The sequence below is a fragment of the Salvelinus namaycush genome, chromosome 12 (assembly GCF_016432855.1).
Source record: "Salvelinus namaycush isolate Seneca chromosome 12, SaNama_1.0, whole genome shotgun sequence".
Lineage (NCBI taxonomy): Eukaryota > Metazoa > Chordata > Actinopteri > Salmoniformes > Salmonidae > Salvelinus > Salvelinus namaycush.
Window position 1 is genome coordinate 16,915,904 of NC_052318.1, and position 13,313 is coordinate 16,929,216.

At 45.9% G+C, this 13,313-nt stretch overlaps 1 protein-coding gene across 1 annotated transcript in view; it reads right to left on the minus strand.

Moving 5' to 3' along the window:
- Positions 1-640: 640 nt before the first annotated feature.
- LOC120056782 (protein FAM168A-like) overlaps positions 641-13,313 on the minus strand; it is a 49,241-nt gene continuing 36,568 nt past the window's right edge. Inside the window, exon 5 of the mRNA XM_039004988.1 lies at positions 641-746. Within this exon, the coding sequence (XP_038860916.1) occupies positions 641-746 (106 nt within the window). The remainder of the gene's footprint in view (positions 747-13,313) is intronic.

The following is a 13,313-nucleotide window of genomic DNA, read 5'->3' on the forward strand; positions in this document are numbered from 1 at the left end:
AGTTGTTGGCTACTGATGGGCATGGTGATTCTGCAAGTAGAATCGGTAGGTTCGTCGCTACCGGGTCAGCACCCAGCAGGTACTGCTTTTTTGTTCTCGCAAGAGAAGGAACGCCCTCCCACTGTGATAAGTATATCTATCGGCAGTCTATCGGCAGTGAGATTCAAGGTGTGTTTAATGCTTAACAAACCGTAAAGACGCTTCTTAGGAATCAAATGAAATACATGTAACGACATGCTCAAAACTTTATAGGGTTTGCCAATAAGTTCTAAACCTTTAATCAATGTATATGTGGTGTATCAAGAATAGGATTTGATCAAATTGGTAGGGCAACGAATAGATACAGTATGTCCAAGGTCTTACTTCAGGAAAATCCAGGGTTTAGGATGTTTCTCAACAGGAGGTTCCTCACAGGCTTAAGTTTAGGTTTAATTAAGTCACATTAAGTGGTTTGATGATGCAGCAGCACACTCACACCTAGTTTAAATGCTCCGGCTGCTGAGTGGAGCTCCACCTCATCTCCTCTGTCTGTCTGGGAGCAGCAGACTATGCTTCAGAACAGGGCAGTGCTCGCTCTCACACACCACACTCAGGGCTGAGAACTGAGAGGGGTGAGTCGGCACAGAGCGGGCCTCACGGCCTAGCTGAGGATGGCACACAGTGCAGGGGCGGTAACCATGGGAACGGCATGCCTTGTTCCTGGTGCAACGGTGGGCATGTAGAGGCCCCAGTCCAGCAGGTGGGCTCTGAGAGAGGAGAGAGAAGAGCGGGCTGGGGGCTGTATGGAGGAAGGTGGGGGGGGGGGGGGGGCATATCCATTGGAATAACTTCAGCCACATGGGCAAAGGGAATTAATCGACAGACTAAATTATGGTATGAAAGGAGAGAACCCCCCCTCCATCCAACTATTTAGATAGACAGATAGATAGGATAGATAGGCACCCTTGCACTTTTCTTAAATAATTCCCTATTCCTTCTAAAATCAGTTGAAATTGAAAGAAACGTTTGGTCTCCACACCTTGTTATGGATTTTCAACATTGATGAACCAATTTTATGTTTACAATTTTAATTTAGAAAAATAAGACAAAGGCATGACATTGTATGTAGCTCCAGCACCACTGGAGCTACATACAGTGGCTTGCGAAAGTATTCACCCCTCTTGGCATTTTTCCTATTTGTTTGCATTACAACCTGGAATTAAAATAGATTTTTGGGGTGGTTTGTATCATTTGATTTACACAACATGCCTACCACTTTGAAGATGCTAAATATTTTTTACTGTGAAACAAATAATACAAAAAAACTGAAAACTTGAGCGTGCATACTATTCACCCCCCCCCAAGTCAATACTTTGTAGAGCCACCTTTATAGCTGCCAGCAATTGCAGCTGCAAGTCTCTTGGTGTATGTCTCTATAAGCTTGGCACATCTAGCCACTGGGATTATTGCCCATTCTTCAAGGCAAAACTGCTCCAGCTCCTTCAAGTTGGATGGGTTCCGCTGGTGTACAGCAATCTTTAAGTCATACCACAGATTCTCAATTGGTTGAGGTCTGAGCTTTGACTAGGCCATTCCAAGACATTAATGTTTCCCCTTAAACCACTCAAGTGTTGCTTTAGCAGTATGCTTAGGGTCATTGTCCTGCTGGAAGGTGAACCTCCGTCCCAGTCTCAAATCTTGGGAAGACTGAAACAGGTTTCCCTCAAGAATTTCCCTGTATTTAGCGTCATCCATCATTCCTTCAATTCTGACCAGTTTCCCAGTCCCTGCCGATGAAAAACATCCCCACAGCATGATGCTGCCACCACCATGCTTCACTGTGGGGATGGTATTCTCAGGGTGATGTGAGGTGTTGGGTTTGCGCCAGACATAGCATTTTTCTTATGTCCAAAAACTCAATTTAGTCTCATCTGACCAGAGTACCTTCTTCCATATGTTTGGGGATCCCCAACATGCCTTTGGCGAACACCAAACGTGTTTGCTTATTTTTTCTTTAAGCAATGGATTTTTTCTGGACACTCTTACGTAAAGCCCAGCTCTGTGGAGTGTGCGGCCTAAAGTGGTCCTATGGACAAATACTCAAATCGCCTCTGTGGAGCTTTGCAGCTCCTTCAGGGTTATATTTGGTCTGTTTGTTGCCTCTCTGGTTATCCTCCTTGCCTGGTCCGTGAGTTTTGGTGGGCGGTCCTCTCTTGGCAGTTTTTTGTGGTGCCGTATTCTTTCCATTTTTTAATATGGATTTAAGTGGGTCAGTGGGATGTTCAAAGTTTCAGATATTTTTTTATAGCCCAACCTTAATCTGTACTTCTCCAAACTTTCTCTAATGATTACCTTAGGACCTGTCGGGTTACACTTAGCTGACTTCTCTAATAGGACCTAGTCGGGTACACTTAGCTGAAGTCTCTTAATGATTACCTAGTTCGGGGTACACTTAGCTTGAAAGTTCTGTTTGAGGACCCCCTAGTCGGCTCGGTGTCGGGTAAACTTAGCTGAAAGTCCTCTTAATGAGGACCAGTCGGGGTACAACTTAGTATTAAGTCTCTAATGAGGGTTAGTCAGGGGTACACTTAGCTGAAGTCCTTATGAGGGTCTTCTAGTCGGGTACACTTAGCTGAAGTCTCTCTATGGGGATCTAGTCGGATGGGCGGGTTACACTTAGCTGAAGTCTCTGATGAGATGTAGTCGGGTACACTTAGCTGTGAAGTCTCTATGAGGACCTAGTCAGGGTTTACACTTAGCTGAAGTCTCCTTATGAGGAACTAGTCAGGGGTACACTTAGCTGAAGAGTCCTCTAATGAAGGACCTAGTCATGCGTACACTTAGCCTGACGTCTCTAATGAAGGACCTAGTCGGGTAAACTTAGCTGAAGTCTCCTAATGCGGCACTAGTCGGGTACACTTAGCTGAAGTCTCTTATTGGAGGAACCTAGTCGGGGTACACTTAGTGAAGTCTCTAATGAGGACCTAGTCGGGTACACTTAGCTGAAGTCTCTAATGAGGACCTAGTCAGGGTACACTTAGCTGAAGTCTCTTATGAGGAACTAGTCGGGTACACTTAGCTGAAGTCTCTAATGAGGACCTAGTCGGGGTACACTTAGCTGACGTCTCTAATGAGGACCTAGTCGGGTACACTTAGCTGAAGTCTCTAATGATTACCTAGTCGGGTACACTTAGCTGAAGTCTCTTTGAGGACCTAGTCGGGTACACTTAGCTGAAGTCTCTAATGAGGACCTAGTCGGGGTACACTTAGCTGAAGTCTCTTATGAGGAACTAGTCGGGTACACTTAGCTGAAGTCTCTAATGAGGACCTAGTCGGGGTACACTTAGCTGAAGTCTCTAATGAGGACCTAGTCGGGTACACTTAGCTGAAGTCTCTAATGATTACCTAGTCGGGTACACTTAGCTGAAGTCTCTTTTGAGGACCTAGTCGGGGTACACTTAGCTGAAGTCTCTAATGATTACCTAGTCGGGTACACTTAGCTGAAGTCTCTTTTGAGGACCTAGTCGGGTACACTTAGCTGAAGTCTCTAATGAGGACCTAGTCGGGGTACACTTAGCTGACGTCTCTAATGAGGACCTAGTCGGGTACACTTAGCTGAAGTCTCTAATGAGGACCTAGTCGGGGTACACTTAGCTGACGTCTCTAATGAGGACCTAGTCGGGTACACTTAGCTGAAGTCTCTAATAATTACCTAGTCGGGTACACTTAGCTGAAGTCTCTTTTGAGGACCTAGTCGGGTACACTTAGCTGAAGTCTCTAATGAGGACCTAGTCGGGGTACACTTAGCTGAAGTCTCTAATGAGGGTCTAGTCAGGGTACACTTAGCTGAAGTCTCTTATGAGGGTCTAGTCGGGTACACTTAGCTGAAGTCTCTTATGGGGATCTAGTCGGGTACACTTAGCTGAAGTCTCTTATGAGGATGTAGTCGGGTACACTTAGCTGAAGTCTCTTTTGAGGACCTAGTCGGGTACACTTAGCTGAAGTCTCTTATGAGGACCTAGTCAGGGTACACTTAGCTGAAGTCTCTAATGAGGCCTTAGTCATGGTACACTTATGAAGTCTCTAATGAGGACCTAGTCGGGTACACTTAGCTGAAGTCTCTTATGAGAACCTAGTCGGGGTACACTTAGCTGAAGTCTCTTATGAGAACCTAGTCGGGGTACACTTAGCTGAAGTCTCTAATGAGGACCTAGTCGGGTACACTTAGCTGAAGTCTCTAATGATTACCTAGTCGGGTACACTTAGCTGAAGTCTCTTTTGAGGACCTAGTCGGGGTACACTTAGCTGAAGTCTCTTATGAGGAACTAGTCGGGTACACTTAGCTGAAGTCTCTAATGAGGACCTAGTCGGGTACACTTAGCTGAAGTCTCTAATGAGGACCTAGTCGGGGTACACTTAGCTGACGTCTCTAATGAGGACCTAGTCGGGTACACTTAGCTGAAGTCTCTAATGATTACCTAGTCGGGTACACTTAGCTGAAGTCTCTTTTGAGGACCTAGTCGGGTACACTTAGCTGAAGTCTCTAATGAGGACCTAGTCGGGGTACACTTAGCTGAAGTCTCTTATGAGGAACTAGTCGGGTACACTTAGCTGAAGTCTCTAATGAGGACCTAGTCGGGGTACACTTAACTGACGTCTCTAATGAGGACCTAGTCGGGTACACTTAGCTGAAGTCTCTAATGATTACCTAGTCGGGTACACTTAGCTGAAGTCTCTTTTGAGGACCTAGTCGGGGTACACTTAGCTGAAGTCTCTAATGATTACCTAGTCGGGTACACTTAGCTGAAGTCTCTTTTGAGGACCTAGTCGGGGTACACTTAGCTGAAGTCTCTAATGAGGACCTAGTCGGGGTACACTTAGCTGACGTCTCTAATGAGGACCTAGTCGGGTACACTTAGCTGAAGTCTCTAATGAGGACCTAGTCGGGGTACACTTAGCTGACGTCTCTAATGAGGACCTAGTCGGGTACACTTAGCTGAAGTATCTAATGATTACCTAGTCGGGTACACTTAGCTGAAGTCTCTTTTGAGGACCTAGTCGGGTACACTTAGCTGAAGTCTCTTATGAGAACCTAGTTGGGTACACTTAGCTGAAGTCTCTAATGAGGACCTAGTCAGGGTACACTTAGCTGAAGTCTCTAATGAGGACCTAGTCGGGTACACTTAGCTGAAGTCTCTAATGAGGACCTAGTCGGGTACACTTAGCTGAAGTCTCTTATGAGAACCTAGTCGGGGTACACTTAGCTGAAGTCTCTAATGAGAACCTAGTCGGGGTACACTTAGCTGAGGTCTCTTATGAGAACCTAGTCAGGGTACACTTAGCTGAAGTCTCTTATGAGGACCTAGTCAGGGTACACTTAGCTGAAGTCTCTAATGAGGACCTAGTCAGGGTACACTTAGCTGAAGTCTCTTATGAGGACCTAGTCAGGGTACACTTAGCTGAAGTCTCTTATGAGAACCTAGTCGGGGTACACTTAGCTGAAGTCTCTAATGAGGACCTAGTCAGGGTACACTTAGCTGAAGTCTCTAATGAGAACCTAGTCGGGGTACACTTAGCTGAAGTCTCTTATGAGTACCTAGTCAGGGTACACTTAGCTGAAGTCTCTTATGAGGACCTAGTCAGGGTACACTTAGCTGAAGTCTCTAATGAGGACCTAGTCAGGGTACACTTAGCTGAAGTCTCTTATGAGAACCTAGTTGGGTACACTTAGCTGAAGTCTCTAATGAGGACCTAGTCAGGGTACACTTAGCTGAAGTCTCTAATGAGGACCTAGTCAGGGTACACTTAGCTGAAGTCTCTAATGAGGACCTAGTCGGGGTACACTTAGCTGAAGTCTCTTATGAGAACCTAGTCGGGGTACACTTAGCTGAAGTCTCTTATGAGAACCTAGTCGGGGTACACTTAGCTGAAGTCTCTAATGAGGACCTAGTCAGGGTACACTTAGCTGAAGTCTCTAATGAGGACCTAGTCGGGGTACACTTAGCTGAAGTCTCTTATGAGGAACTAGTCGGGTAAACTTAGCTGAAGTCTCTAATGAGGACCTAGTCGGGGTACACTTAGCTGACGTCTCTAATGAGGACCTAGTTGGGTACACTTAGCTGAAGTCTCTAATGATTACCTAGTCGGGTACACTTAGCTGAAGTCTCTTTTGAGGACCTAGTCGGGTACACTTAGCTGAAGTCTCTAATGAGGGTCTAGTCAGGGTACACTTAGCTGAAGTCTCTTATGAGGGTCTAGTCGGGTACACTTAGCTGAAGTCTCTTATGGGGATCTAGTCGGGTACACTTAGCTGAAGTCTCTTATGAGGATGTAGTCGGGTACACTTAGCTGAAGTCTCTTATGAGGATGTAGTCGGGTACACTTAGCTGAAGTCTCTTATGAGGACCTAGTTGGGTACACTTAGCTGAAGTCTCTAATGATTACCTAGTCAGGGTACACTTAGCTGAAGTCTCTTATGAGGACCTAGTCAGGGTACACTTAGCTGAAGTCTCTAATGAGAACCTAGTCAGGGTACACTTAGCTGAAGTCTCTTATGAGGACCTAGTCAGGGTACACTTAGCTGAAGTCTCTTATGAGAACCTAGTCGGGGTACACTTAGCTGAAGTCTCTAATGAGGACCTAGTCAGGGTACACTTAGCTGAAGTCTCTAATGAGAACCTAGTCGGGGTACACTTAGCTGAAGTCTCTTATGAGTACCTAGTCAGGGTACACTTAGCTGAAGTCTCTTATGAGGACCTAGTCAGGGTACACTTAGCTGAAGTCTCTAATGAGGACCTAGTCAGGGTACACTTAGCTGAAGTCTCTTATGAGAACCTAGTTGGGTACACTTAGCTGAAGTCTCTAATGAGGACCTAGTCAGGGTACACTTAGCTGAAGTCTCTAATGAGGACCTAGTCAGGGTACACTTAGCTGAAGTCTCTAATGAGGACCTAGTCGGGGTACACTTAGCTGACGTCTCTAATGAGGACCTAGTTGGGTACACTTAGCTGAAGTCTCTAATGATTACCTAGTCGGGTACACTTAGCTGAAGTCTCTTTTGAGGACCTAGTCGGGTACACTTAGCTGAAGTCTCTAATGAGGGTCTAGTCAGGGTACACTTAGCTGAAGTCTCTTATGAGGGTCTAGTCGGGTACACTTAGCTGAAGTCTCTTATGGGGATCTAGTCGGGTACACTTAGCTGAAGTCTCTTATGAGGATGTAGTCGGGTACACTTAGCTGAAGTCTCTTATGAGGATGTAGTCGGGTACACTTAGCTGAAGTCTCTTATGAGGACCTAGTCAGGGTACACTTAGCTGAAGTCTCTTATGAGGACCTAGTCAGGGTACACTTAGCTGAAGTCTCTAATGAGGACCTAGTCAGGGTACACTTAGCTGAAGTCTTTAATGATTACCTAGTCAGGGTACACTTAGCTGAAGTCTCTTTTGAGGACCTAGTCGGGTACACTTAGCTGAGGTCTCTTATGGGGACCTAGTCAGGGTACACTTAGCTGAAGTCTCTTATGAGGACCTAGTCAGGGTACACTTAGCTGAAGTCTCTAATGAGGACCTAGTCAGGGTACACTTAGCTGAAGTCTCTTATGAGGACCTAGTCAGGGTACACTTAGCTGAAGTCTCTTATGAGAACCTAGTCGGGGTACACTTAGCTGAAGTCTCTAATGAGGACCTAGTCAGGGTACACTTAGCTGAAGTCTCTTATGAGGACCTAGTCAGGGTACACTTAGCTGAAGTGTCTTATGAGAACCTAGTCGGGGTACACTTAGCTGAAGCCTCTTATGAGAACCTAGTCGGGGTACACTTAGCTGAAGTCTCTAATGAGGACCTAGTCAGGTACACTTACCTGAAGTCTCTAATGAGGACCTAGTCGGGTACACTTAGCTGAAGTCTCTTATGAGGAACTAGTCGGGTACACTTAGCTGAAGTCTCTAATGAGGACCTAGTCGGGGTACACTTAGCTGACGTCTCTAATGAGGACCTAGTCGGGTACACTTAGCTGAAGTCTCTAATGATTACCTAGTCGGGTACACTTAGCTGAAGTCTCTTTTGAGGACCTAGTCGGGTACACTTAGCTGAAGTCTCTAATGAGGACCTAGTCGGGGTACACTTAGCTGAAGTCTCTTATGAGGAACTAGTCGGGTACACTTAGCTGAAGTCTCTAATGAGGACCTAGTCGGGGTACACTTAGCTGAAGTCTCTAATGAGGACCTAGTCGGGTACACTTAGCTGAAGTCTCTAATGATTACCTAGTCGGGTACACTTAGCTGAAGTCTCTTTTGAGGACCTAGTCGGGGTACACTTAGCTGAAGTCTCTAATGATTACCTAGTCGGGTACACTTAGCTGAAGTCTCTTTTGAGGACCTAGTCGGGTACACTTAGCTGAAGTCTCTAATGAGGACCTAGTCGGGGTACACTTAGCTGACGTCTCTAATGAGGACCTAGTCGGGTACACTTAGCTGAAGTCTCTAATGAGGACCTAGTCGGGGTACACTTAGCTGACGTCTCTAATGAGGACCTAGTCGGGTACACTTAGCTGAAGTCTCTAATAATTACCTAGTCGGGTACACTTAGCTGAAGTCTCTTTTGAGGACCTAGTCGGGTACACTTAGCTGAAGTCTCTAATGAGGACCTAGTCGGGGTACACTTAGCTGAAGTCTCTAATGAGGGTCTAGTCAGGGTACACTTAGCTGAAGTCTCTTATGAGGGTCTAGTCGGGTACACTTAGCTGAAGTCTCTTATGGGGATCTAGTCGGGTACACTTAGCTGAAGTCTCTTATGAGGATGTAGTCGGGTACACTTAGCTGAAGTCTCTTTTGAGGACCTAGTCGGGTACACTTAGCTGAAGTCTCTTATGAGGACCTAGTCAGGGTACACTTAGCTGAAGTCTCTAATGAGGCCTTAGTCATGGTACACTTATGAAGTCTCTAATGAGGACCTAGTCGGGTACACTTAGCTGAAGTCTCTTATGAGAACCTAGTCGGGGTACACTTAGCTGAAGTCTCTTATGAGAACCTAGTCGGGGTACACTTAGCTGAAGTCTCTAATGAGGACCTAGTCGGGTACACTTAGCTGAAGTCTCTAATGATTACCTAGTCGGGTACACTTAGCTGAAGTCTCTTTTGAGGACCTAGTCGGGGTACACTTAGCTGAAGTCTCTTATGAGGAACTAGTCGGGTACACTTAGCTGACGTCTCTAATGAGGACCTAGTCGGGTACACTTAGCTGAAGTCTCTAATGAGGACCTAGTCGGGGTACACTTAGCTGACGTCTCTAATGAGGACCTAGTCGGGTACACTTAGCTGAAGTCTCTAATGATTACCTAGTCGGGTACACTTAGCTGAAGTCTCTTTTGAGGACCTAGTCGGGTACACTTAGCTGAAGTCTCTAATGAGGACCTAGTCGGGGTACACTTAGCTGAAGTCTCTTATGAGGAACTAGTCGGGTACACTTAGCTGAAGTCTCTAATGAGGACCTAGTCGGGGTACACTTAACTGACGTCTCTAATGAGGACCTAGTCGGGTACACTTAGCTGAAGTCTCTAATGATTACCTAGTCGGGTACACTTAGCTGAAGTCTCTTTTGAGGACCTAGTCGGGGTACACTTAGCTGAAGTCTCTAATGATTACCTAGTCGGGTACACTTAGCTGAAGTCTCTTTTGAGGACCTAGTCGGGGTACACTTAGCTGAAGTCTCTAATGAGGACCTAGTCGGGGTACACTTAGCTGACGTCTCTAATGAGGACCTAGTCGGGTACACTTAGCTGAAGTCTCTAATGAGGACCTAGTCGGGGTACACTTAGCTGACGTCTCTAATGAGGACCTAGTCGGGTACACTTAGCTGAAGTATCTAATGATTACCTAGTCGGGTACACTTAGCTGAAGTCTCTTTTGAGGACCTAGTCGGGTACACTTAGCTGAAGTCTCTTATGAGAACCTAGTTGGGTACACTTAGCTGAAGTCTCTAATGAGGACCTAGTCAGGGTACACTTAGCTGAAGTCTCTAATGAGGACCTAGTCGGGTACACTTAGCTGAAGTCTCTAATGAGGACCTAGTCGGGTACACTTAGCTGAAGTCTCTTATGAGAACCTAGTCGGGGTACACTTAGCTGAAGTCTCTAATGAGAACCTAGTCGGGGTACACTTAGCTGAGGTCTCTTATGAGAACCTAGTCAGGGTACACTTAGCTGAAGTCTCTTATGAGGACCTAGTCAGGGTACACTTAGCTGAAGTCTCTAATGAGGACCTAGTCAGGGTACACTTAGCTGAAGTCTCTTATGAGGACCTAGTCAGGGTACACTTAGCTGAAGTCTCTTATGAGAACCTAGTCGGGGTACACTTAGCTGAAGTCTCTAATGAGGACCTAGTCAGGGTACACTTAGCTGAAGTCTCTAATGAGAACCTAGTCGGGGTACACTTAGCTGAAGTCTCTTATGAGTACCTAGTCAGGGTACACTTAGCTGAAGTCTCTTATGAGGACCTAGTCAGGGTACACTTAGCTGAAGTCTCTAATGAGGACCTAGTCAGGGTACACTTAGCTGAAGTCTCTTATGAGAACCTAGTTGGGTACACTTAGCTGAAGTCTCTAATGAGGACCTAGTCAGGGTACACTTAGCTGAAGTCTCTAATGAGGACCTAGTCAGGGTACACTTAGCTGAAGTCTCTAATGAGGACCTAGTCGGGGTACACTTAGCTGAAGTCTCTTATGAGAACCTAGTCGGGGTACACTTAGCTGAAGTCTCTTATGAGAACCTAGTCGGGGTACACTTAGCTGAAGTCTCTAATGAGGACCTAGTCAGGGTACACTTAGCTGAAGTCTCTAATGAGGACCTAGTCGGGGTACACTTAGCTGAAGTCTCTTATGAGGAACTAGTCGGGTAAACTTAGCTGAAGTCTCTAATGAGGACCTAGTCGGGGTACACTTAGCTGACGTCTCTAATGAGGACCTAGTTGGGTACACTTAGCTGAAGTCTCTAATGATTACCTAGTCGGGTACACTTAGCTGAAGTCTCTTTTGAGGACCTAGTCGGGTACACTTAGCTGAAGTCTCTAATGAGGGTCTAGTCAGGGTACACTTAGCTGAAGTCTCTTATGAGGGTCTAGTCGGGTACACTTAGCTGAAGTCTCTTATGGGGATCTAGTCGGGTACACTTAGCTGAAGTCTCTTATGAGGATGTAGTCGGGTACACTTAGCTGAAGTCTCTTATGAGGATGTAGTCGGGTACACTTAGCTGAAGTCTCTTATGAGGACCTAGTTGGGTACACTTAGCTGAAGTCTCTAATGATTACCTAGTCAGGGTACACTTAGCTGAAGTCTCTTATGAGGACCTAGTCAGGGTACACTTAGCTGAAGTCTCTAATGAGAACCTAGTCAGGGTACACTTAGCTGAAGTCTCTTATGAGGACCTAGTCAGGGTACACTTAGCTGAAGTCTCTTATGAGAACCTAGTCGGGGTACACTTAGCTGAAGTCTCTAATGAGGACCTAGTCAGGGTACACTTAGCTGAAGTCTCTAATGAGAACCTAGTCGGGGTACACTTAGCTGAAGTCTCTTATGAGTACCTAGTCAGGGTACACTTAGCTGAAGTCTCTTATGAGGACCTAGTCAGGGTACACTTAGCTGAAGTCTCTAATGAGGACCTAGTCAGGGTACACTTAGCTGAAGTCTCTTATGAGAACCTAGTTGGGTACACTTAGCTGAAGTCTCTAATGAGGACCTAGTCAGGGTACACTTAGCTGAAGTCTCTAATGAGGACCTAGTCAGGGTACACTTAGCTGAAGTCTCTAATGAGGACCTAGTCGGGGTACACTTAGCTGACGTCTCTAATGAGGACCTAGTTGGGTACACTTAGCTGAAGTCTCTAATGATTACCTAGTCGGGTACACTTAGCTGAAGTCTCTTTTGAGGACCTAGTCGGGTACACTTAGCTGAAGTCTCTAATGAGGGTCTAGTCAGGGTACACTTAGCTGAAGTCTCTTATGAGGGTCTAGTCGGGTACACTTAGCTGAAGTCTCTTATGGGGATCTAGTCGGGTACACTTAGCTGAAGTCTCTTATGAGGATGTAGTCGGGTACACTTAGCTGAAGTCTCTTATGAGGATGTAGTCGGGTACACTTAGCTGAAGTCTCTTATGAGGACCTAGTCAGGGTACACTTAGCTGAAGTCTCTTATGAGGACCTAGTCAGGGTACACTTAGCTGAAGTCTCTAATGAGGACCTAGTCAGGGTACACTTAGCTGAAGTCTTTAATGATTACCTAGTCAGGGTACACTTAGCTGAAGTCTCTTTTGAGGACCTAGTCGGGTACACTTAGCTGAGGTCTCTTATGGGGACCTAGTCAGGGTACACTTAGCTGAAGTCTCTTATGAGGACCTAGTCAGGGTACACTTAGCTGAAGTCTCTAATGAGGACCTAGTCAGGGTACACTTAGCTGAAGTCTCTTATGAGGACCTAGTCAGGGTACACTTAGCTGAAGTCTCTTATGAGAACCTAGTCGGGGTACACTTAGCTGAAGTCTCTAATGAGGACCTAGTCAGGGTACACTTAGCTGAAGTCTCTTATGAGGACCTAGTCAGGGTACACTTAGCTGAAGTGTCTTATGAGAACCTAGTCGGGGTACACTTAGCTGAAGCCTCTTATGAGAACCTAGTCGGGGTACACTTAGCTGAAGTCTCTAATGAGGACCTAGTCGGGTACACTTAGCTGAAGTCTCTAATGATTACCTAGTCGGGTACACTTAGCTGAAGTCTCTTTTGAGGACCTAGTCGGGGTACACTTAGCTGAAGTCTCTAATGAGGGTCTAGTCAGGGTACACTTAGCTGAAGTCTCTTATGAGGGTCTAGTCGGGTACACTTAGCTGAAGTCTCTTATGGGGATCTAGTCGGGTACACTTAGCTGAAGTCTCTTATGAGGATGTAGTCGGGTACACTTAGCTGAAGTCTCTTATGAGGATGTAGTCGGGTACACTTAGCTGAAGTCTCTTATGAGGACCTAGTCAGGGTACACTTAGCTGAAGTCTCTTATGAGGACCTAGTCAGGGTACACTTAGCTGAAGTCTCTAATGAGGACCTAGTCATGGTACACTTAGCTGAAGTCTCTAATGATTACCTAGTCAGGGTACACTTAGCTGAAGTCTCTTTTGAGGACCTAGTCGGGTACACTTAGCTGAGGTCTCTTATGAGGACCTAGTCAGGGTACACTTAGCTGAAGTCTCTTATGAGGACCTTGTCAGGGTACACTTAGCTGAAGTCTCTTTTGAGGAGCTCGCATCTTTTGCGTGAGTAAAAATACCCTACACTAATTTCCAAGCAGCTTAATGGTTTTA